Source organism: Rhinatrema bivittatum, chromosome 3 (genome assembly GCF_901001135.1).
Source record: "Rhinatrema bivittatum chromosome 3, aRhiBiv1.1, whole genome shotgun sequence".
Taxonomy (NCBI): domain Eukaryota; kingdom Metazoa; phylum Chordata; class Amphibia; order Gymnophiona; family Rhinatrematidae; genus Rhinatrema; species Rhinatrema bivittatum.
The window spans coordinates 587,394,161-587,419,004 of NC_042617.1; the positions used below are offsets into that span (position 1 = coordinate 587,394,161).

Genomic DNA, 24,844 nt, shown 5'->3' on the forward strand with positions numbered 1-24,844 from the left:
CACGGCCCGAAGAAAAGGGTCACGTTCACCACTCCTCCTCCTTCCTGCCTGCGCAGCCCCGGAAGAAAAACGTTGCCGGAGCCGCGTGGGCAGGAGGGAGGAGGAGCATCTGCCGGGTACAGAAGAGGAGCAGCGTTAATGGGCCGAGAAGAGGAGGAGACCCGGTAGTAGGGCCGCTGTGAGAATGAGAACCTGATTGTGTGTTTGAGGGAAGAAGACAGATGGAGAGAAAAGAAATAGGAAAAAAAAAGACCCTGTAAAAGGAATTGGCAAAAAAACAAGAAAGGGAAGGTGGGAAAAAAATCCTGTGACCAACCGATTAGAAAACTAAGATCAGACAGCAAAGGTAAAAAACAAAATAAATTACTTTTTAGTGATTGGCACATGTAATCTTTGGGAATGTGCAAGAATAGCACTTTCTCTATGCGGATCTCACAATGTACGAGATCAGCATGGAGAAAATGGAAGCCCACGGGGCCTGCACAGAGGAGGCAGCAGAATGGGCTTCAGTGTCAGTAGCAGCAATCGGCACCTCCCCAATAGCCATGGGGCAGCAGTGACAGTGGCAGCAGAGGAATGAGAGAGGCTCCGAGATTGCTGGCAAAAGAAAGAGAGGGGGTCTGCCTTTAGTGTGCATGTGTATGAATGGGAGTCTGCCTGGGGGTGTATGTGTGTGAATGCATGGGTGCCTGCCTGGGGGATGGGGAGGGAGTGGTGTAAGAATGAATGGGAGCTGCCTGGGGGTCAGTGTGGGTGTAACATTATGTAATCCACAAAAATGTATGTATATATTTAAGGAAACATACATAAATTGTCGAGATATGTTTTGTTCGTTTAACCTTTAACCTCTGGTTTGCTAGAAGACTGAACTACTGTGTCGTGAAATTATTTTGTCTAAAAAGTGTGTCAGCAACATGAAAAGTTTGGAAAGCTCTGCTCTAGACCAATGAGCTCCCAGGATAGAGAGGTCACCATTTTTAGCAATCTCTTGCCTAAGGCCTAAAGCCATCCAGGCTGGACAAGGATCAAGTAAACAACTAGATGATGTTACCTGCAGAAAAATAAATGATCTTGGAATCATTAATCTGATGCCATGCAGTGAAATTATCATCACTGTTTGAATGTCCAGCTCTAACAGACCCACATGACAAAGCAGGCAATTCTTGTTACGAGGACAGATTATTACTACTGGACTTCCATACTGAGGATAATTTATAATAACGTGCAGAACTCAGCACGTACATGGATAAGTAGTTACACCTGTTTACACCTGCATTTTATAAATTGTTTACAAAATAATGTGTATTATTCCCCGAAAGTACAGGCACTTTTTTTTAATGTAGGGATCCATATAGTTTATACACCTATTTTATAAAAATAGGTGCATTTGTTAAATAATAATAATATGCATTATGCACATAACAATCCTCATGCATGGAGGCAAGTATTTTGTAAAGTTGTCTAATGTTTACGCATTTCTCACTTATGTAAACACTTGTGCACGTAAATTCCAAGCCCTGCTTCATCAAAAGCTCCAGCAGCTGACCCAGACTTTCATCGGTTCAACCACAAGCTCCAGAACCCCCATCTAAGCCTGATTTAACATAAACGACTTGATTAGCAGGTGTAAAAGCAAGCGTGTATATTCAATGATGTATGCAAGCCCTCCGTAAATATGTAAATGTGTGAGAATACCTCCAAACCCCTGCCCTAGAACCCTCTCCAAACACCTTCTTTGTACAGGGATAGTTTCCTGTGGCAGCCACAGTACACATGAGTACATGTGCGTACCATGCACAAAGGCTACTTATGCACGTATATGTTGATTTTACACACACAACACCCACGTCTTGAAAATCACCCTATTAAGTCCCTCTCTGATCATAACAATTTTATCACAGTGTAGAACACCTATCTACTTTGAGGACAGTATAATACAATTTTGATTTATTACCTGAACTAGCAATATTTGCTGAGAAAGGATAAATCAGTTCTTACCTGATAACTTCCTTTCCGTGAGACCAGCCAGACCAGTCTAAATGCATGGGTTATGTCCACCAACCAGCAGATGGAGGCAGATATTAACAAGCTTGCTGACGTCACCTTACAGAGACTCCCCTGCTGCCCTCAGGATGCCAGTATCCTTTAACAAGCTAAGAATAATATACCAAAAAACAAACATCCCCCCTTCCCCAAACCAAGAAATTTCCAAACAACACAATTAGGATAAATCAAATAGATTAATATCACCTTACCTTATCCACTGAAGGTTGATTAAAATATATTTCTGAAGAGACATAACCACTGAATACCATATGTTTGGCAGGTAAGAAAAGGTCTGGCTGGACTCAAGGAAAATAAATAATCAGGCAAGAACTAATTTTAACTTGTTCTTTATTCAGCCAGACCAGTCCAAACGCATGGGATATACCCAAGCTATCCCTTGAGTAGGTGGGAAACTGCAAACCCGCTCTCAAGACCTTGAACCAAGGATGCTTCCTCCCTGATTTGAGCACTGAGATGATAAAGTATCACCAAAGAATGCAAGGAAGACCTCTTTGTAACTCTTCAATGGTGAAACCAATCAAAATTTGACCCAAGAAACTACATGAGTCCTCTAACTACCATCCTCCTTGTCCTGGGATAAGGGATATAAAGCTGAGCAGGAGGTGAGGATGGACAGACTGGATGGGACGTAAGGTCTCTCTCCTCATCTTATGATCTGTGTTTCTCTGAGGGAGAGGAAGGGATATAAAGCTGAGCAGGAGGTGAGGATGGACAGACTGGATGGGACGTAAGGTCTCTCTCTCTCCTCATCTCATGATCTGTGTTTCTCTGAGGGAGAGGAAGGGATATAAAGCTGAGCAGGAGCTGAGGGTGGACAGACTGGATGGGACATAAGGTCTCTCTCTCTCTCTCCTCATCTCATGATCTGTGTTTCTCTGAGGGAGAGGAAGGGATATAAAGCTGAGCAGGAGGTGAGGGTGGACAGACTGGATGGGACATAAGGTCTCTCTCTCTCTCTCTCCTCATCTCATGATCTGTGTTTCTCTGAGGGAGAGGAAGGGATATAAAGCTGAGCAGGAGGTGAGGGTGGACAGACTGGATGGGACATAAGGTCTCTCTCTCTCTCTCTCCTCATCTCATGATCTGTGTTTCTCTGAGGGAGAGGAAGGGATATAAAGCTGAACAGGAGGTGAGGATGGACAAACTGGATGGGACATAAGGTCTCTCTCTCTCTCTCCTCATCTCATGATCTGTGTTTCTCTGAGGGAGAGGAAGGGATATAAAGCTGAGCAGGAGGTGAGGATGGACAGACTGTATGGGACGTAAGGTCTCTCTCTCTCTTCTCACCTCATGATCTGTGTTTCTCTGAGGGAGAGGAAGGGATATAAAGCTGAGCAGGAGGTAAGGATGGACAGACTGGATGGGACGTAAGGTCTCTCTCTCTCTCTCCTCATCTCATGATCTGTGTTTCTCTGAGGGAGAGGAAGGGATATAAAGCTGAGCAGGAGCTGAGGGTGGACAGACTGGATGGGACATAAGGTCTCTCTCTCTCCTCATCTCATGATCTGTGTTTCTCTGAGGGAGAGGAAGGGATATAAAGCTGAGCAGGAGGTGAGGGTGGACAGACTGGATGGGACATAAGGTCTCTCTCTCTCTCTCCTCATCTCATGATCTGTGTTTCTCTGAGGGAGAGGAAGGGATATAAAGCTGAGCAGGAGCTGAGGGTGGACAGACTGGATGGGACATAAGGTCTCTCTCTCTCCTCATCTCATGATCTGTGTTTCTCTGAGGGAGAGGAAGGGATATAAAGCTGAGCAGGAGCTGAGGGTGGACAGACTGGATGGGACATAAGGTCTCTCTCTCTCCTCATCTCATGATCTGTGTTTCTCTGAGGGAGAGGAAGGGATATAAAGCTGAGCAGTAGGTGAGGGTGGACAGACTGGATGGGACATAAGGTCTCTCTCTCTCTCTCCTCATCTCATGATCTGTGTTTCTCTGAGGGAGAGGAAGAGATATAAAGCTGAGCAGGAGGTGAGGGTGGACAGACTGGATGGGACATAAGGTCTCTCTCTCTCTCTCTCCTCATCTCATGATCTGTGTTTCTCTGAGGGAGAGGAAGGGATATAAAGCTGAACAGGAGGTGAGGATGGACAAACTGGATGGGACATAAGGTCTCTCTCTCTCTCTCCTCATCTCATGATCTGTGTTTCTCTGAGGGAGAGGAAGGGATATAAAGCTGAGCAGGAGGTGAGGATGGACAGACTGTATGGGACGTAAGGTCTCTCTCTCTCTTCTCACCTCATGATCTGTGTTTCTCTGAGGGAGAGGAAGGGATATAAAGCTGAGCAGGAGGTAAGGATGGACAGACTGGATGGGACGTAAGGTCTCTCTCTCTCTTCTCACCTTATGATCTGTGTTTCTCTGAGGGAGAGGAAGGGATATAAAGCTGAACAGGAGGTGAGGATGGACAGACTCGATGGGACATAAGGTCTCTCTCTCTCCTCACCTCATGATCTGTGTTTCTCTGAGGGAGAGGAAGGGATATAAAGCTGAGCAGGAAGTGAGGATGGACAGACTCGATGGGACATAAGGTCTCTCTCTCTCTCTTCATCTCATGATCTGTGTTTCTCTGAGGGAGAGGAAGGGATATAAAGCTGAGCAGGAGGTGAGGATGGACAGACTGGATGGGACATAAGGTGTCTCTCTCTCTCTCTTCATCTCATGATCTGTGTTTCTCTGAGGGAGAGGAAGGGATATAAAGCTGAGCAGGAGGTGAGGATGGACAGACTGGATGGGACGTAAGGTCTCTCTCTCTCTTCTCACCTCATGATCTGTGTTTCTCTGAGGGAGAGGAAGGGATATAAAGCTGAACAGGAGGTGAGGATGGACAGACTTGATGGGACATAAGGTCTCTCTCTCTCCTCACCTCATGATCTGTGTTTCTCTGAGGGAGAGGAAGGGATATAAAGCTGAGCAGGAAGTGAGGATGGACAGACTGGATGGGACATAAGGTCTCTCTCTCTCTCTTCATCTCATGATCTGTGTTTCTCTGAGGGAGAGGAAGGGATATAAAGCTGAGCAGGAGGTGAGGATGGACAGACTGGATGGGACATAAGGTGTCTCTCTCTCTCTCTTCATCTCATGATCTGTGTTTCTCTGAGGGAGAGGAAGGGATATAAAGCTGAGCAGGAGGTGAGGATGGACAGACTGGATGGGACGTAAGGTCTCTCTCTCTCTTCTCACCTCATGATCTGTGTTTCTCTGAGGGAGAGGAAGGGATATAAAGCTGAACAGGAGGTGAGGATGGACAGACTTGATGGGACATAAGGTGTCTCTCTCTCTCTTCATCTCATGATCTGTGTTTCTCTGAGGGACAGGAAGGGATATAAAGCTGAACAGGAGGTGAGGATGGACAGACTGGATGGGAAATAAGGTCTCTCTCTCTCCTCATCTCATGATCTGTGTTTCTCTGAGGGAGAGGAAGGGATATAAAGCTGAACAGGAGGTGAGGATGGACAGACTGGATGGGACATAAGGTCTCTCTCTCTCTCTCCTCATCTCATGATCTGTGTTTCTCTGAGGGAGAGGAAGGGATATAAAGCTGAGCAGGGGATGGAAAAGCTCCCCTATGAGGAAAGACTGAAGAGGTTGGGGCTGCTCAGCTTGGAGAAGAGACGGCTGATTGGGGATATGATCGAGGTCTTTAAGATCATGAGAAGTCTTGAACGAGTAGATGTGAATCAGTTACCCAACTAAGATGAAAAAGCAAATCACCCTTGGAAGGAACACCAAATTTGAACAAATCTGTACCATCTCCTTCGAAAGACCTAGACAGATTCCCTGCATGAACAAACTTACAGCTCATAAATTCACCTGAGTAGATCGCCACTAGCAACTCAATCAAAAAATACTTCTTTAAAGAACTCAAAAGCAGCACCAGCCAGAAAATTATATCACCTCATTCAAATTCCAAGTCAAAACAGTTCTTTTACTGGCAGTGTACGTGTTTCATTCCTTTCAGGTAATGAGAATGTTACGACTGTCGCTGCCCGACGTCTCCACTCCGCCCTCCTTACCTCTTTGGCGACTCCTCCCGTGGTTGATGGATGTCTGGCTGCCGCGGCGTCTGCCTGCCGTCCTCTCCGGTGTCCCTGGTCCGGCTTGGGTGCTGCATCCCACCATGTTGTTCAGCTGCCATAGGGCGCAGCCCTGCTTCTTATTCCTTCTTTGTCGTGAACCTCAGGGGCGTCCCCCTGTGATGACGTCACGCATCCTGGATACAAAAGCCTGCTCTGTTTGCTAGCTATTCGAGTTAGCAAGGGGACTCCTTACGGATGGGATTCGCTCTCCGTTCCTAGCTACTCTGCCTCTCCTTAATTGAACTTACTCTATCGGAGTACCCGCTCCTCGGGGGCCTCTCTCTTTTCTTTCAGGTCGCTGTCTGTAACCGGTACTCGCTCCTCGAGAGCCCATGTTCCCGGACTTGCTGCCTGAGCTCACTTCTGCTTGGAAGAACTCGCTGCCTGCACCATCAGTGAGTTACCATCTATATTCTCTCAGAGCTGTTCCCTGGAACCAGGTATTCGCTCCTCGAGGGCCTGCCTCTATTCCAGCTTCTGTGCTACCTTCCGGGAGAAACCGCTGTGTGAGTAACTTTACCAACGAGGCTCCATACCAGAACCCTGTGTATGCTCCACTGTACTCACTATCTCAGTTTCTCTCCACTATAGCACAGCCATAGAGGGAATCGCTGTTCCAGTGTCCTGAGGGACTACAAGCCCAGCCGGGCTTCATCTCTACTCACTACTGCCCCCTCTGGTGGCTTCTCAACTCTGTTTAATAAAAGATAATTCTGTGTTTGTGTGTCCTAAGCTGAGCCTGACCTGTGGCCCCTCACGGAACTCCCCCCTGTGGGTGTGGTCATCTGCCACAGTGTCCAAGGGTCCACCCAAAACCTTACAAACAATAACAGAGAAAACTCCAGAAAAGAGGCTTAAGGCATACCCTGAAAGAAACCTCTGAAACACAAATTGCCACTATTTGCACTTTCAAAAAATTGAGAGCTAGAGACTTTTATCCAGTCTCCTTACAAAAAAACTGCCAAATATAAGGTATCAAATTCCCTCTAGGAAGAAATCTGCTTAGTAGTGCATCAATCTTCCAAAATCCACTAAGCTTTGATATATACCAGGAATGCAGAACTTTCCCAAGAAGGCAACAAAATATCCACCTTCTCTAGACAATATCTTTTCTTGCTTAAATAAGACCTGGTAAGACAGAATGGAAGTGGATCCTCGTGAAACACCAGACCCTGCCTCAGGAGACCTGAGGTAAAGAGAGGGAACTCTCGTCCCACAGTCAGAAGAGAACACAATACCAAGGCTACTTTCATCAATCAGGTGCTACCAGAGCTACCGAGCTCTGAAGGCCAGAGATCTTGGGCAGAAGACTATATCAGAAGCCACAAGGGAAATACAATGTAATTACTGCTCTGACTAAGATTTAACTAACACTTAATACCCAACACCTTCTTCTTTCAAAAAACATTTTTTTTATCTTTTCATTTTTCTGAATTTTTTTAAATTATGTAAATCTTAAAATCATGTCATGTATCTGTAAAAAATTGTAAATGCAAAACAAAACTTTTGTTGGACGAGGTTGCAGGTTTAATACATGGTCAATTACCACCCAGTAATTAACTGCAAGTGACTTTATAATCATTAACCACCAAACTCCTTCCAATTAAGCTGATATTATCAGCAGAAAAACAAATGTGTATGTTTATTTCAGTTTTATAAAGCACTTAAAAGATGTGCACATATCATTAACTCTTTATACTTGCTGTATTAATGTTAACAACATGAACAGTCCATGTCTTCCAAACAGAACAAGACAGTCCTTGATCTTCAGTTGGTACCACCACAATGACACGTTACAAACTGATCGAAAGGTTTACTGCCCACCCAACAAGGCCACGTTTCAGACATCAGTCTTTCTTCAGGGGAGGTCACTCTTCACAAAAACACAGCCAAACTTTGTGCTGCCTATGCTCTCGTGTCTTCACTCCCATGGTGCTGCTCTTGCTCTTATGGGTCCATGGATAAGAGCAAGAATAGAGGGGTGGATCGCATTTGGAAGTTGGGCCACTCTGCAAGGGCCTCACTCACAGAACCAGCCTCCTGACTTAATAAAACCTCCCCTCAAGGTCCCTTACCACTTTTTCTTGGGAAAATTGGATCAATCGAATTATTAAAATAGCCACGCCCCTTCTCTTCCTCCCCTTATAAGCAGAGGAGAAGCTCTCAGCCACCCACGGGGCTTGCAATTTATAGTAAACAGAGCAGTCCGGCCAATGCATCTTTTGCAAGAAAATAACATGTTTTCATACTGGATAGGTGACGCAGGACCTTTTTCCATTTTATCAGAGGGTTTAAGCCTTTCACACTCCACGAGCAAACCTTATTCACCCCCATTCTACCAACCCCATGCCAATACTACATAAAGTACCCCCTTTTGCACACACTCTACCCCCTAAGTTCCAGGAAGAACTCCTATGGTAGGGAGAAAAAAACAAATCCCAAAGAACCTCTCCATTTTTCTCCAACCAATCCCCTTTCTCTCCATCTCTCCCCCACATCCCACAGGCCTATGTCAACTAAGAAAAAAAAACAGGAGCCCTGATTCATCCCCAAATAAATAAATAAATCTCATCTTGCACAAGAAGAACATCCGAGAGCCCTTACCAGCTCCCCCTGTACTCCCTAATTTACTCCTATTTATAGGACTCAAAAACACAAAGAATTGCTTATGTATCCCCTTATGCCCCGGCAATCCAGTCAGGAAAAGACAGAGAAGGACAGAAAAAGATTAGGGGTGACAGAAACAAGAGAGAAACAAGAACACTTTCAGATAAGCATCAGTCTGCAAAAATAGGACCAAAAAAAACAAAACCCACAGGCAACAATTAAACTGCTTCAGTTGCATGTTCCTCATGCTTCAGTCGCCTCATTGCAGTCAACACGTCACATTCCCAGATCTGTAGGTGCACGCCATCTCCCTATGTTGCATCCTCCTTTGATGGTCTCTCAGCAGAATCGCCCACTTCTCTATTGCTCATGCCCTCAGAAAACCATTGCCGTGAAGTTACACCACCTCTGCCACGTCCTCTGCCCCACCCCCTCCGTACTCTTACAGGGAGAAAAGGGCCGGATGTAAAGGAGACCACACAGGAGCGTCTCAGCGAGCCGCCTGATGCCTTATTCACTGAGGGATACTTGATCTGCAGAAACCCTTTAACTTCACCAGGAGAGGAGAAAGTTTTACAATTGCCGTCCAAATTCACCGACAGCCTCACAGGATACAGTAAGCAGAAATGCAGCTGCTTCGCATGCAGACGTTTTTTTAATCTCTTTCATACAATATCCACACTAACATCCGGGAATAGGAAGGCCCTTTGATTCTTAAATTCCAACTGATCCAGTTCTCTGGCTCTCCTGGGGATCCACTCTTTAGTTTGGAACTCCAAAAATGTATCCAGAATGATCCTAGACCTGTTGGAATTACTCTTCAGACTCCCAGCGGTATAGGGTGCAGATTCCTCTGGCTTTAAAGTTTCTTTAAGGAACCCTCTTATGAACACAATCATGTTCTTTCCTTCCTCTGCTTCTGGGACCCCCAAATTCAGACATTGCAGTGGCGGGATCAGTCCTCCAGATCCACCACTTTATCTTTAAGTTCCATCATCTGTTTGCGCAATGCCGCTAGTTTAATGGCCGCCCCAGATTCCCAATCCTCCAAATCGTACACCTATTGCTCCAGCTCTTCCACACGGGGAGAGATTATCAGTTTTATCTCTCACCACCTCAATCAAGACCTGCAATACGCACTGGTCCTTACCCAAATCCTCCCTGAGCGCATGAATCTCCTTAAGGACTGGATCGCACTGGGCCTCTGGTTCCTCTGCTATCACCGCCTGCAGGAAATGACCAGGCCCAGCAGCATCTTTTTAATAATTGGTCATATGAGCTGATTTTTCAATTAAGTTTCACGTCCAACGAGTCCCCATCACCGTACCAGCTAGTTTTGTAGTTCACAGCAAGTTTATCGGGAGCCAGTTGAAACAGAATAAAATGAATAAATCAGGGCTGCCGACAGAGCTCTGGCAGAGAGTGACCGCCACCATTCACGCCCTCTAGCGCCCCTTCTGGTTTTTATTTTTAATTAAAGAGTAGAATAACCCTATCTAGGCAAAGTTACTCACACAAAGGGGCTATCCATAATATAGGTCAAGTCGGGCAACTGGCCTGAGCCCTGTGTTTCAATAAGTCAGCAAGCAATGCTCTCACGAACCCAATGCATCTCACCAAGCGGTGAGAGCAGTGGGCTGAGAGCCAGGGAAACCAGGGTTCAAATCCCAGGTCCTCCACTGACAAAACGAGCAGCTCGAAGCAAAGGAAGATGCTGCCTGAATGCACAGATGAAATATGGATTATATTAAAATGATATGTGACGAGGGTTAGCAGAGTGATCAGAAGGTGACAGAGACAGCAGAATCAGGTCTGGTAGTGATTCACTTGTATGTTCAGGTAACATCATCCTCTCTCTTGACCTGCTCGTTCTCATGGACCTGATGAAGGGAATGTCAGCTTCCAAAAGCTAGACAAGGAATCTATCAAGCTAGTCCAATAAAAAAGGATATCACCTTACGTATTTGTTTACTGACCTTTATTTCCATGCATTCAAATGGATTAACATGGCAAGCACACTACTTCATTCCTTTGATAAAAGTGCTGATCAGTACAGCCATCACTACTCACTCTATACCGTCGACATACAGTTGGTTCCTTTTTTACTTTCCAGTACTATTCAAGTTCATTACACTTGGCAACAAATACAAACACAACAACATTTGAAAACTACTGAGGGGAAGTAAACCTGCGAGTTACTCCATGTGCAATCATTGCAAAGGTAACTGCCCTAAACAAACTGATATACAAACACATAAATCACGCACTTTTATAAATACACTCCAGGAGACAGCATTTCATGAATTAAACGACAACCTGACTTTCTGAAATTTCCTTTCAACACTTCTCCTGCTTTCCATGTTAATAACTGAACATTTGTTTGTGTAGAAGCAAACAAAAATATATTCACGCTACTGCATTCTCCAGGCCTGATTTTCAAAGCAATTAATGCACGCAAAAGATATTACAAAACAGCCCAAGGCTCAATGCATGTGAAAGGATGAAGTAACATTCAAGGGGGAGAGACATTGGAGGTGGGGGGGGGAGCTGGGGTGCGGTTGGGACTTCTGCATATTTACCTTTTTTAATCTTCAAAGCATGCGTGAAGAGCAGGTATAAGCTTTGTGCGGTTATTTTATGCACGATGAAGGGCATTTGCCTGAGCATTTTCCAAGCAAACTTATGCGCATAAAGTTCCCTTTGAAAATGCAGGGTAAATACGGAAAAAAAATACGGTTTCATTACTGCCCTCGCCTCTAGACAGGTAAAAGTATGCAATGCTGATTCGCAGGGTGCGCACTTATCTGCATACAAAAGTGAACGGCGTTAGGTCAGGCAGGGGGAGAGTTCACATTTCAATCACTTCTGTACCTGAACTGGGAGCACAGGCTGTGTTTTCAAAACTACGCAGACTGTTGCAAAGTCCTCAGGTCCTTTTACTCGCAAGCTCTGCACCAGTTTGCAAAGGACAGGTAGGGCACATACTTTCTCCTTGAAAACTGCAGAAGGGAAAAATAACCAGAGATTTTCCACCTCCTTTTTTTTGTAGCTTTTTCCGGCCCAAACTATGCACTTTGTTGTCTCCCCTGACATAACTCTTCCTCCAGGAACATGCAGGTAAAGCACACGCGTTGTGGAACAATACAAGCATTTTGACCCCCATACAACAGTGTTGCAATGCTCTGTCAAGTTACCTGTGTCAATGTCTTTTGCAAAACTGTCCTTCCCAAGAACATTCTGTGCCCCAGAAAATAAAAAACAAGAATTGAAAACCTCTCTTCTTGTTCTACTCCTCATCAACGTGAAGGTAATATCCCCAGAGGATGATCATCGAGCTCAAACTCATTCACCTCCACATACAGTAAGCACTCCCACCTAGATGTGAGGAAGGAAGTCTCGGCCATCAACCAATGGTGAAAGGTAGCAGCCAGACGCAGTGTGCACATATTTTAGGTGACAGAGGGAGTCGTGGTCCCCTCATTAAGGACTATGCTAGAAGAGAAGGGGGAGCACTGGGTAAAAGAGAAGGAAATCCCCTGCTAGTTGCAAATGAAGGTTTATGGCACCGGAGCTAGTTCTGACGCAGCTGGACTCCGGAGGGTCAAAGAAGCAGGAGGAAACCACCAAGTCAAAAAAATACATGTATCAGTGCAACCTCTAAAAATCACAGAAATTTCACTTATTGCGTACTTTGCAGGCTCAGAAGGTACGGTAAGACTATAATATTCGGTGCTACAAACTGCAAGACCATGGAAATAAATGGTTGCAAACTCCAGTTCCGAACGTCTGCTCCCCAGATCCAGTTCTAGACTGAGCAGTCCTGGCAGAGCTTTGTTGGTGAGACGGAAAACTGCACAAACACCATGGCGTGAAATTTTCCAGCTCCCACACACAGCAGAACAACAATATGACGAGCAGTACATGTGTGCGCAAGATCAATTTCTCTGCACATATGACAAAATAGTAAAAGTGAGAAAATATTTCGGCTGTGGTAAACTGCAGCAGCCTGTATTCAAATGAATTTCCCAGCAAGGCACACAGATCTTCTGAGGGGGGGGGGGGCTGTGGTTTATGAAATGCAGATGCTGTTATGTAATTAGTGGGAGCTATTCAAAAGATAAACATTAGGCCAATAGTACTTACCCACCGACCAAAATAGACATTCAGGGGCTTTTCTGGTGGGTTGTTAGGGTCCGTGCCATAGTCTTCCAGAATGCAAAAGACATGCTGCGCTTTCTTCAAGTTCACTTTTCCATGAAACGGCAAACATTCCAACGCCTGCATTTAGTAAAAGGAGAAAATCAGGATGATGCATGAAAACCTAATACAGTTCTAAACCCAAGCAATGTCATTTTAACAGGGGGAAAAAAAAAAAAAAAAAGGTCTTACGAGATTTATCAACATTTTGGAACGTATTCTTCGTATTTGGAGAAAAACACTGTGCTCTAGAAGGAAATTATATTTACTGCTTTAGCCAGCTGCGGTCTGACAATATTTCATTTCCAAAAAACTTCCTTTAAAAAAGACGAAAGAATGCGGGTGCTGTTTGCCGCGCTCAAGATGGATGACTGAACATTGATCTCCTCACCCACCCGACAAAACGAAGCTGGCCTACCTGATTGCGGGGACGCAGATAAGGATCATGACAATGCTGAGGCCCCGACGCCATCGCCCCATCTAAGTAAGATAGATTATCAGATCTGGGAGATCTCCCTACAAAAACTGAGCTTCGGGAGTAGTTTTTGGAATTGAGGGCTGAGATGAGGCAACACAAAGCCGACCTCCTAGCGTCTATTACGGAGGTCCATGAAGATCTCGTGGTCCTGGGGCCTAGAGTGGTGATATCGATTCCCACACAGAAAATCACAGTGCGGCCGTCTCTACCTTAGCAAAGCGAAATAAATCCATGTCGGAGGAGACTGCAAGGTTGGAAGAGAAAGAAGAAGACCTGGAGAATCGCTCCAGGAGAGCTAACATACAGATAAAGGGAGTCCCCGAGACGGAGGATGTTTGGTAACTGTCTCATCACTGCTTCCGAGATTTGCACTCTTTTACTATCCCATAGAAAGAACAAACTGGGAACTGTGCAGGAGATACCATTAAAACTAAACGATCCCACAGAGCCTTAGGGCCTTGGAGGGAAAAATAAACCAAGGGATATTGTTTTGAATCTGCATAGCTTCTCTCAGAAAGAAGATATTATGGCTATCGCAAGAAAGCAGCACGAATGGAACTGGAACGGTATCAACTTCTCTGTATGTCAAGATCTGGCTCCCAGTACCCTGTGGAAATGGTATGAATTAAGAGAAGTCACTCTCACCCCAAGAAGGGAGGACATTCGTTATCAATGGGCTTTTCCATTTGCCCTACTCTTTCCTACCACAGTAAATCTCCTGCCGAAGCAGCCGCAGCTTTTAAACAGGCAGGCATGGCGATCACTTCCTCCATTCCTCCCGGCACGTCAACAGCCGTTACTACTGACACAGCGCCAAAATGGCGACGAGCGGGCCGGGCAGACGGCACACGCAACGCCTTCTTACAGGGTCCCGTGAAAATCTATCCGACCAGGGCTGAACTTTAACAACGGTGCCTTTAAAGACGCATTGTTGTCATCTTTATTACTGCTGGCTCACTGGAGCCCTGGACTTTGGTCTGTTCACCGATTTCAGACGTTTCTCTTCATATGCTCGATTTGTATTTCAGGCATTTAAGCTCCAGTTTTGCATTTGCTTGTTTTCTGCCGTTCTGTGTCTGGTGGGAAGGGAAGAACTGCGGGTTTTATCCTCTGTTCGCAGCATTGCCCCCATGGAAGGGGATCCGTGGGGAGATTCATACGGATCAGTTCTTTGGGGGGTTAAAGGGAGGGTTACGCTCTCTTACTATTTTAGCCTTATTAGACGTATCAGTTTCCTTTGCTACTCGGCCTCATGCCACAATTTCATGGGTAACAGGATTAATTCCACTCTCATTCATTACTATATTAAGATTGCCTATATTAAGATGGCTCGCATCCTAGCTCTTAATGTTAAGGACCTTAATTTTCACAGGGAGCGACTTTTATTTCGCAAAGAACTGCTTTCTCAATAGGTGGCAATTGCCTTTATACAAGAGACCCACCTTCGCAAAAGGCTTGAACATTTGCTCTCTTTTAGTGAATTCTCTCATAAGTACCAAGCAGCAAGCGGAAATAATAATCACCATGCAGGCACTGGAATACTTACTGCATCTAGCCTCGAGCATGAATTAGTAGCCTGCATTACTGACCCGGAGGGCCGCTATATGCTTAGTAACATAAAGCTGGGCCATGATATATTTTCCCTACTTTCTGTATATGACCCCAACACTGACAAAGGATCTTTCTTCTGCCATATCAGGAAAGTCCTGGAAGATCGTGCGGAGGGACTTGTAGTGTTAGGGGGAGATTTCAACTTAACTTTGAATCCGGGTTTAGACAATTCTCCACTTAAGGCTTATACTAAATCTATTGTGACAGGTCCCAGGCATATGCTTACTTCAGTAATGTCGGACTGGGACCTAGTGGATGTGTGGAGAGAATACTACCCCACGTTCAGGGTGTATACTTTGTATTCCTCTCCACACGATACCTACTGCCACAGAGATTTCCTCCTTATTGATAAAACTCTCCTCCTACCTAGGACCTATTCTTTGGTCAGATCATGGCCTGGTATGGGTGGACTTATGTTTGCAGAGGAGGGAGGCAATGAACGAGTCACTCCCGAGACACGAAGGTTTCGTTCAAATATTGGGCATTCAATTGCAGGAATATTTTAACCTAAATTGCCAGTCCCCTGCTTCATGGGGGATAATATGGGAATGTTTGAAAGCAGTAGCAAGGGGTTTGCTACTGCCTGCAAGAGAGAGCGTGAAGCTCTGCGCATTTCTTTAGTAAATAAAGTGGAGCGACTCTCTCAACAACACATGCGCACTCAATCACAATATATAATAAGCAGCTAGAGCAGATCTCCACCAATCAGATGATTATAACATTCTGTATTCTAGAGAGCTCAATACGCAAGCATACTTTGAGGGGGGAGAGAAAGCGGGTTGTCTCCTAGCTCGTCAACTCAAATCTCGAATGCCACAAAGTATTACACCTAAAACTAAAGTCATGTCAGGTAGAATTTGCACAGATACAGCTGAAATCCGGAAATGATTTTCAGATTTTTATTCGGGGTTGTATAGTACGGACTTATCTATCCAGGATTGGATACAGAACATTATTTACAATCATTAAATTTACCTACCCTATCCAGCACCAATTTTTAGATTCTCCCATCTCCACTACCGAAGTGTCACAAGTGATTAAATCCCTTAAAGCTAATAAAGCACCAGAATTAGATGGCTGTTCCAGTGCATACACTCATAGGCTTTCTACCACCTTGACTGAACCATTAACTGCCTTTTTTTTTTTTTTTTTAACTATCTCAGGGAGGGTGGGTCCCTCCACCCTCATTCCAATGTTGCAGGAATAACTGTTATAGCTAATCCAGGTACAGACCCCTCCTTATGCGGCTCTTATAGACCTATGTCTTTAATAAATGTAGATCTAAAAATATTAGCCAGAGTGCTGGCCCTGCAATTGAACCGTTTTATGCCCTATCTGGTGCACTCCGATCAGGTGGGGTTTATTCCACGCCGCATGGGAGCGGACAATGTGCGCAAACTTGGGCAAAGGAAGGCAACCTTCATACAGTTCTTTTATCAACCGAGGCGGAAAAGGCCTTTGATCCTGACCTTCACTGGCCTTTCCTATTTTCTACATTACAGAAGATGCAATTCTGTCCGTCTTTTTTGCAACGGTTGCAGCCACTGTAGAAACCTCCCAGGACCAAAGCAAAAGGGGGACATGGGCCAGGAAGTCTGTGTCGGCAGAGGGACGAGGCAAGGATGGCCCCTCTCACCCCTTTCATTTGCTTTGTTTTCAGAGCCCTTTGCTACGAGAATTAGATGGTCATCAGTTATTAGGGGGATGCGGCTGGGAGAGACGTCTTTTAAACTCTCTCTATTTGCAGACGACATCATGCTTACCCTGTCTGAACCTCGTGGAATCTGAAACAAAACTTTTCGGTAATGCCTCTGGTTTTAAAGTAAACTCAGAGAAATCACAGCTTCTTAACATTAACCTTCCAGCTGCCGAGATCTCTTTCATTAAACAGCAATTTCCATTCCAATGGGCAAGAGTCAGCTGTTAAATATTTGGGAGGATTCTTAGGACCCAATGTCTCTGACCTCTCTATTACGCGCAATTGATAGAGAAATGGGGCAGAGGTTCATTCTCATGGTGGGGGTTAAAATGAATGTTTTACCTCGCTTTTTTTTTTTTTTTTTTAATTATTTATTTCTCATTTTCAATAATACAAACATATAAATCACATTTGCATTAGAAATACATGGGTTGGTGTCCAACTATACCTCGCTTTTTATATCTGTTTGCCACATTACAGATCTTCCTTTCTTTGGCACTCTTATGAAGATGGCAAAAAAAGGTCTTCGATTTCATTTGGCGGCATCATCCCCCCCGAGTAGCCCGTCGACTTCCTTTCTTGCCTAAATATCGAAGTGGCCTAGGAGTCCCCAATTTACTCCTATACTATGTAGCATCCCAACTTCGAGCTCTCATAGATATTAGCGGTCAAAAAACAATGGGCGACATTTGAACAACTGATTACAGGCGAGATGCCTTTGGGTGCTTTATTCTGGCAACCTCGGATCACCAGGCACCCAGTGCGCCGTATTCCATGGTCAACCTACTCTACATTAAAGATCTGGTCAGCCTGGAAAAGAAAACTAGTCCATGATTTCCCTTCTTTCTACAATAAGCTTTTCCCAGCAGGCTTCCAAACGCCAGTCTTTCAGGCTTGGCAGTCTGCTGGGATTGTTAATATCGGACATCTATTTAGGCAAGGTGACTTTCTTACTATAGAATTGCTTAAGCAGCACCTCCCTCTTGAGAACATTGACTTCCTGGTTTATGTCCAGATCAAACACTTTATAGATTCACTGAGAAACAAGTAATTTTGCAAGCAAGTAAATCATTATTTGAAAACTTTTGCTCGCAAGTGGATTCCATCTCTGGAATAACTTAAAAAATGTATAGTTTACTGGCTGAGCCAGAACAGAAATTCTTTAGTCACATTGCTAAATGGGAAAAAGATTTGGAGCAGACCATTGACCCAAAGATTCAAGGAATCATATTCCGAAATGCTAGCAAACGTTCTATTTCTGCTCACTTTTTTTTTTTTTTTTTTTTTATACACCGACATTCATCTCAATTGAGAGATCACACCGGTTTACATTCAGGTACTGTAGGTATTTCCCTATCCCCAGAGGGCTTACAATCTAAGTTTTTGTACCTGAGGCAATGTAGGGTAAAGTGACTTGCCCAGGGTCACAAGGAGCGACACCAGGACTTGAACCCTGGTCGCCTGGTTCATAGTTCACTGCTCTAACCACTAGGCTATTCCTCCTGCTTTAAATTGTTGTACCGCTGGCACCTTACTCCAGAGAAGCTGCATTAAATTTATTCTCATCAACCTAATCTTTGCTGGAGAAATTGTGGCCTGGTTGGTACGTTTATTCATGTCTGGTGGCAATGCCCCAAGATTATCCCTTTTTGGCATACAGTAACTGAATGGTTTGGGAAACTCATAGAGGTGGCTTTGCAACCTGCTACGGGCGAGTCCTTACTTACTATTCCCATTGCAGGGCTGAATATCTATGAACAGAAATTAGCTGTGCTATTGCCACTCACTGGACAAAGGAAAAGCCCCCAGTCTTTAACAAGGTACTTGAACAAATTTATGAATATCGCCAATTAGTGTATCTAACGGCTGCTAAAAATAATCGAATGGCTTCTTTTCATAAAATTTGGAAGCCCCTTTCAACTTATCCATCCCAAGGCGCTAGGGGGATACAGAGGTTTTTGAATCTGAATCTGTAAATTTTGACTATTTACTATTATAATCCCTGTGGGAGTTACGTGAGCCATACCTATATCTCGATATAATGACTGAGTGTCAAAGTCTCTTTACCCATGCTTTTTCTCAATGTTTTCACATAGGTTAGATATTCTGTTATTGCTAAGCCGATATAATTGTTAATTTGAGAACAGTTGGGGGGGGTGGGGAAGGGGAGAACATAAGAAATTGCCATGCTGGGTCAGACCAAGGGTGCATCAAGCCCAGCATCCTGTTTCCAACAGTGGCCAATCCAGGCCATAAGAACCTGGCAATAACCCAAACACTAAGAAGATCCCATGTTACTGATGCAATTAATAGCAGTGGCTATTCCCTAAGTATAATTGATTAATAGCCATTAATGGACCTCCTTCAAGAACTTATCCAAACCTTTTTTGAACCCAGCTACACTAACTGCACTAGCCACATCCTCTGGCAACAAATTCCAGCGCTTTATTGCCAAGAGAGAGGGGGTATCAAGTTTGATCCATTACCTGAATGGAAAGGGATAACGGCTGGGGGGCTGAGACGAAAGCATAAATGAGAAACTAGAGAGGAGGGAGAGATGAAAGACTGGGATAGGAAGGAAAATCAAGAGGAAGGAACGAGAAGCTGGAAGGGACAGCCAAGAAGAATCTTTGGAAAGGTGGAGACAGGTTGCATTAAGAAAAAGGGTGGAATAAGAATGGACAGAGCAAGAAGCAAGGAAGAATGAAAAGAAAACTGCAATGGAGAAACATAAAATACGCTGACAAACAAATTCACACGTGCACGCCCCACAGCAAAATCTGCTATCTTTGTTCTATTTAAAAATCTTAGTCCTGAATTTAAAATAGTTTTGTTGCCTAGCGGGAAAAAAAAAAAAAAAAGGCAAGCAAGCGTGTGTGCAAAGCGTCTAAAACGGTTTCTGTAAAAGGTCCACTGTCGATTGAGCCCCTTGCCGCCCATGTGTACGTCTCGCAAAGTGGAAGGCTGAAAAGGCCAAACTGAATCATGAGATTGGCCAAAATGGGGTGTTTTATTCCTTCAATGCCATGTGAGTGGAGGCTGTAAAAAGCCAGGTCAACCCATAAATATTAAAAAAGAAAACTGATAAATCAGTGCACAAGACCTTCTCCTCAGCAAACCAAAGCTTTCTTTTCTCTCAGCAGCTCATTTCCGCTACTCTCTCCTTTATTTATTTATTTTTTTTATTGCTTTCTTTTGCAATTATTAACAATTATTACCCCTCTTTTATGCTGCTTTTTTTGGTTTGGTTTTTTTTTAATACTGGAGTTGATTCAATCTCAAAATGGCAGCATTAAAGCGTTGGGAACAGAGGGACATCTTCCTGCAGCTAAAAGGGTACAATTCCTGGACTTGAGGTAAACGGAAGTTATACCCATGGTACATCCCTTATCAATAAATACTACCGCTCAGATCACTGTGAAGAAAAAAATACTTACATCTATCCTTTCAATTTTTTCTTTCTGGCTCAATGTTTTATTAAACGCCCGGATGTTTATTTTGTAAGTAGAATCGGACTGAAGGAACGGGACCTGCAGTGAAAGACAGAGCACTGCATCAGCCATAAGAAAACCGTGCAGCTGTGTATTTAAGGCTTCTGGATCCATGGCATATCCCCACCATTTACCGGAGGCTGCATTATTCCCATTCACAGAAATACCGTGCCTCACATGGAAGTCAACCCAGCACAGCCCAGCCTTAGTGCGGCTGCAAAGCGCCTGAGTGTGCGCGCACACGGGAGTGCGGAGGAGCCAGGCGGCCATCCCAGGTTGGTTTTTGTACGTACCATCTTCTCCACTGGGTAACTCTTCAGAGACCTATGCAAATCTTCATGGGATTTCCCCTGACCCCACAGTTCAAATATAGATCTGGAAATAGCCATAAATAAATAAAAAAAATTGTGTCACATTCAATTACCGAAATACATGGAGCTCAGACAACCAAGGTTTTTTTTGTTCATTATTTCGATCGACCCTTGCTTTCTAGTTTATAGGTAGACTATATGTAAGCAGTGTGTCGGTTCCTCCAGTTTTGAGTCACCTGCATACGAGTGCTCAGAGTGTAAGATTACACAGTACAGAAAATTATAAACTTTACATTTTCTATTACATTTCAAGCAAGCTGCACCCAATGCTTCCACTTGCAAACCTTACATCATATAGAAAGAACCCGACAGGACCATATTTACCACTGTCACAAAGCATACGCTATAATCATGCCAACTTCTCGGACTATGCAAAAGAACAATACCAGATATCTTCGCACAGTTGGAAGAAACTTCACCAAATGAGTTACTGGGGGGGGCAGGACGAAAAGATTGGTAAACTGTGAGCCAAACAGGCATTTTCTTGGTTCCTGTTACTTTAAGAGATACCATTTTATTTCTTAAATGGGGCCATTAGAGTAGTACGGACCAACCCAAATTCAAGAGAAAAAAGCAGAGGAGGAATCTAAAGGAACCCCCTCTGATCTTTTCTCGATGCCCCAGTGGGGACAGAAACCCTCACTGGCTTCAGCGCTGCCTGGCTGACTCTTCAAACTGGCCAGACCATTTTCCTTGCCATTTCACCTCCCCTGAAGCACTCATTTCCTGCCCAGAGATTGCCAGCATGCAGGGCCCTGCGGCTCCATCCCCCCATGCCAAAATCAAACAGGAGACCCTCCGACTCGGACAACCTCGCCTCAGTACACTCCCAGCATACTCCTGCCACTGCTGCACTGCCACGGCGACCCCCGCACACCCCACAGCTCTTGCCATGCCACACGGGAACCTCTATTAACGTGGCCTGCCAAAGGGATAACTGCCATGAATTACTTCTAATTAGCAGAAGTTACTTCCCTTTAGCGGAAGTGCTTCCAGCAGTAGCCAGCAGAGAAAAAACACCTGATTCCCTTTGCTGCTTTTTTTTTTTTTTTTTTTATTAAACCTTATTAAAATGCTGAAAAAATACAATACTTTCCTGAAAGGAGGAAATCTCTGTTCAGCCACTGTCCCTACCAGGGACAGGACTCAAACTCCCGAAGCCAGGGAGGAGAAAGAACCAGACTCACTGGCTTTTAATTCCCAACCTAAGATCAAGACCAAGCTAGAAGAAGGTCCAGTGCCAGAGCCCCTTCCTCCCCCCTCCCATATACACACACACATATATACACATCTCTACTCCACCAGGAAGCACACCCTTAAGTGAAACCTCCTGGGTGCAATTTGTCTCCTAAGATTCTACACTGCAGGATCCAGCACCTCTACCACCTGCTGGAGACAGAAAAATAGTGAAGTGCTACAGGCTTCACTGTGCCCCTTTCAGGCGTCACGCATCAGTGAATCAGATATCATCTTTGTCACCATCTGCTGGCAGGGAGGCTAGACTCAAGCGGACTGGACTAGCCTTGTGAGACGATAAAAAATAAGGCTCTTTGATGAACTTGCACAGGTTGATTATATATCGGTGCAGTCTCCTTTCTTTTACACATCTTTATTTCAAGTCTATCCTAACATACAAATTTAACAGGAGCAAACAAAAATGCTAGTAATAACATATAATAAAAGGGGTATTCCTGCTGGATTCCTGGCCTTACATCAGAAAATTTTGCAGTCTGGTTGCCAAGCAACCAGGCAAGTACATTGCCAGCCAGCAGCTCAAAGCCCGAATTTTCGGGTTGGTTTTTGTTTTTTTTTTTGAGTTGCTGAAAGCAGCTTGTAAAATGGAGAAATTACTTACCTGATAATTTTGTTTTCTTTAATGTAGACAGATGGACTCAGGACCAATGGGTTTTAAGCTCCCCTGCCAGCAGATAGAGACAGAGTCAGATTTCAAAGCTGACGTCACCCAAATACACCCCTGCAGTGACCTCAGTGTTCAGGATCTGACGCTCGATGGGAGGAGCAATCAGATAGGAGTTAGCAATCTGTTATGACTGACTCCAAAGAAGGAGGAGTTAGTAATGTTCTGAATCTGTATGCTGGTGGGAGGAGCAAGCAGATAGGAGTTAGCAATCTGTTATGACTGACTCCAAAGAAGGAGGAGTTAGTAATGTTCTGAATCTGTATGCTGGTGGGAGGAGCAATCAGATAGGAGTTAGCAATCTGTTATGACTGACTCCAAAGAAGGAGGAGTTAGTAATGTTCTGAATCTGTATGCTGGTGGGAGGAGCAAGCAGATAGGAGTTAGCAATCTGTTATGACTGACTCCAAAGAAGGAGGAGTTAGTAATGTTCTGAATCTGTATGCTGGTGGGAGGAGCAAGCAGATAGGAGTTAGCAATCTGTTATGACTGACTCCAAAGAAGGAGGAGTTAGTAATGTTCTGAATCTGTATGCTGGTGGGAGGAGCAAGCAGATAGGAGTTAGCAATCTGTTATGACTGACTCCAAAGAAGGAGGAGTTAGTAATGTTCTGAATCTGTATGCTGGTGGGAGGAGCAAGCAGAAGGAAATCTGTACTAGTAGACTGCGGAGTAGCAATCTGTAGTCTTTGATATAGTTGTGGGTGGATCCCTGGGCCGGTGGCAGTTGACCACGCCCTCAGAAGGATATCCCGAGAGGGACCACCGGCTAGGCTTCAGTATGGAGACAGACACACATTACTTCTTTTATTAAACAGACAAGCCGTTAAGCCCGTTAAAACGGGCTACATTACATTTTGTTTTCAGTCCATTTTCTAACACAGCACCCTTCTACACTTTTTCTCCCTCTCTCCCCCTTCCCCTCGTTCACTCCTCCCCTTTCCTCCACTCAGTCTTACTCACCCTCTGTCTCCCACTACCTTCTTCCCCTCACTCTCACCTGCCTCCCCTTCCCTCAGTCACTCCCACCTCTCTCCCCTTCCCTCAGTCACTCCCCACCCTCTCTCAATCCCATCCCCTCCCCCTCAGCCCTCCTCCACTCCCTTTTTCTCTGCTCCACAACTTCTTACCCTTTCACTTACTCACATCCCTGTCTCTCACCTCTCCCTCATTCTCCCTCTCCCCCTTCCACTTACTCACATCCGTGCCTCTCACCTCTCCCTCATTCTCCCTCTCCCCCTTCCACTTACTCACATTTATTTTATTTATTTATTTTTATTTTTATTTAAATTTCTTATATACCGGCATTCGCGATGGGAGTCGCATCATGCCGGTTTACAAATAACAAGGTGTGACAACAGAATAAATACTTAATAACTTAAAAACATTAACATGTGATAGAAGAATAAGGTAGCAGTTACAATAAAACAGGGATAAAATGCAACTTGGAATGAAGAGAAGGCAAAAGAGAGATTAACACTGAGATAACAAAAGAATGACCAAGGTAAATAAAACCAAGGTAAATAAAACCTGTCTCTCACCTCTCCCTCTCCCCTCACTCTTCCCCACCCCCTACCTCCCTCCCACACACTCACCCACTCCTCCCTCCCTCTCACTCAGTTCCTCCCTCCCTCTCCCTCCCTCTCTCTCACTCAGTCCCTCCTCCCTCCCAGTCCCCTCCCCCCCCTCTCTCTCATTCAGTCCCTCCCTCCCTGTCCCTCCCCCCTCTCTCACTCAGTCCCTCCCTCCCAGTCCCTCCCCCTCACTCAGTCCCTCCCTCCCTCCCTCTCACTCAGTCACTCCCTCCCACTCCCTCTCTCCCACTCCCTCCCTCCCTCTCAGTCCGTCCCTCCTTCTCTCTCTCCTCCCTCCCTCGCTACTGGCCGCTGCCGCCCGCTACCCACTGCCACCGCCCGCCACTACCGCCACCGCCGCCCGCTGCCGCCGCCATGTTTTTTTTTTTCCTTACGCTGCCTAAGACCGACGTGCTCGCCCGCACATGCGCAGTAGAGCTGCTCTCTACTGCGCATTTGCGGCACGTCGGTCAACCTTCATTTATTAGGTTGATGATGAAGTCACCAGAGGTGGCGGTAGTGAGCTGATATGCCCGGCAGGGCTGTAGTCTCTCAGATACTGGAACAGCGATCCAGGATGGCTGAGCTGTGAGAAACTGTAGAACGTGAGTAGGCAGAGTAGACAGTTCATGAAAAGAACTAGATGACAAAACTCACATAAGGTCTCAAGGAAGCTCAGGAGCTGGAACGGTATAGGCCCTCAAGGAACAAGTACCTGGTTCCAGGGTAAGCTCTGAGAGAGCGATGGTAACT

The 24,844-nt window shown here is 45.0% G+C and overlaps 1 protein-coding gene across 5 annotated transcripts in view; it reads right to left on the reverse strand.

The window, feature by feature from the left end:
* Positions 1-24,844, reverse strand: part of TRMT11 (tRNA methyltransferase 11 homolog) — a 157,719-nt gene that overhangs the window by 113,419 nt on the left and 19,456 nt on the right. For 3 of the 5 annotated variants that reach the window (XM_029596683.1, XM_029596682.1, XM_029596684.1), the window contains 3 exons: positions 20,523-20,604; positions 20,176-20,268; positions 12,897-13,031 (listed from right to left, as the gene is read on the reverse strand). In XM_029596683.1, coding sequence (XP_029452543.1) covers positions 12,897-13,031; positions 20,176-20,268; positions 20,523-20,604 — 310 coding nt within the window. Of the gene's footprint in view, positions 1-11,624; positions 11,729-12,896; positions 13,032-20,175; positions 20,269-20,522; positions 20,605-22,455; positions 22,519-24,844 lie in introns of those variants that run through there. The other 2 variants (XM_029596685.1, XM_029596687.1) reach the window with 2 other exon arrangements.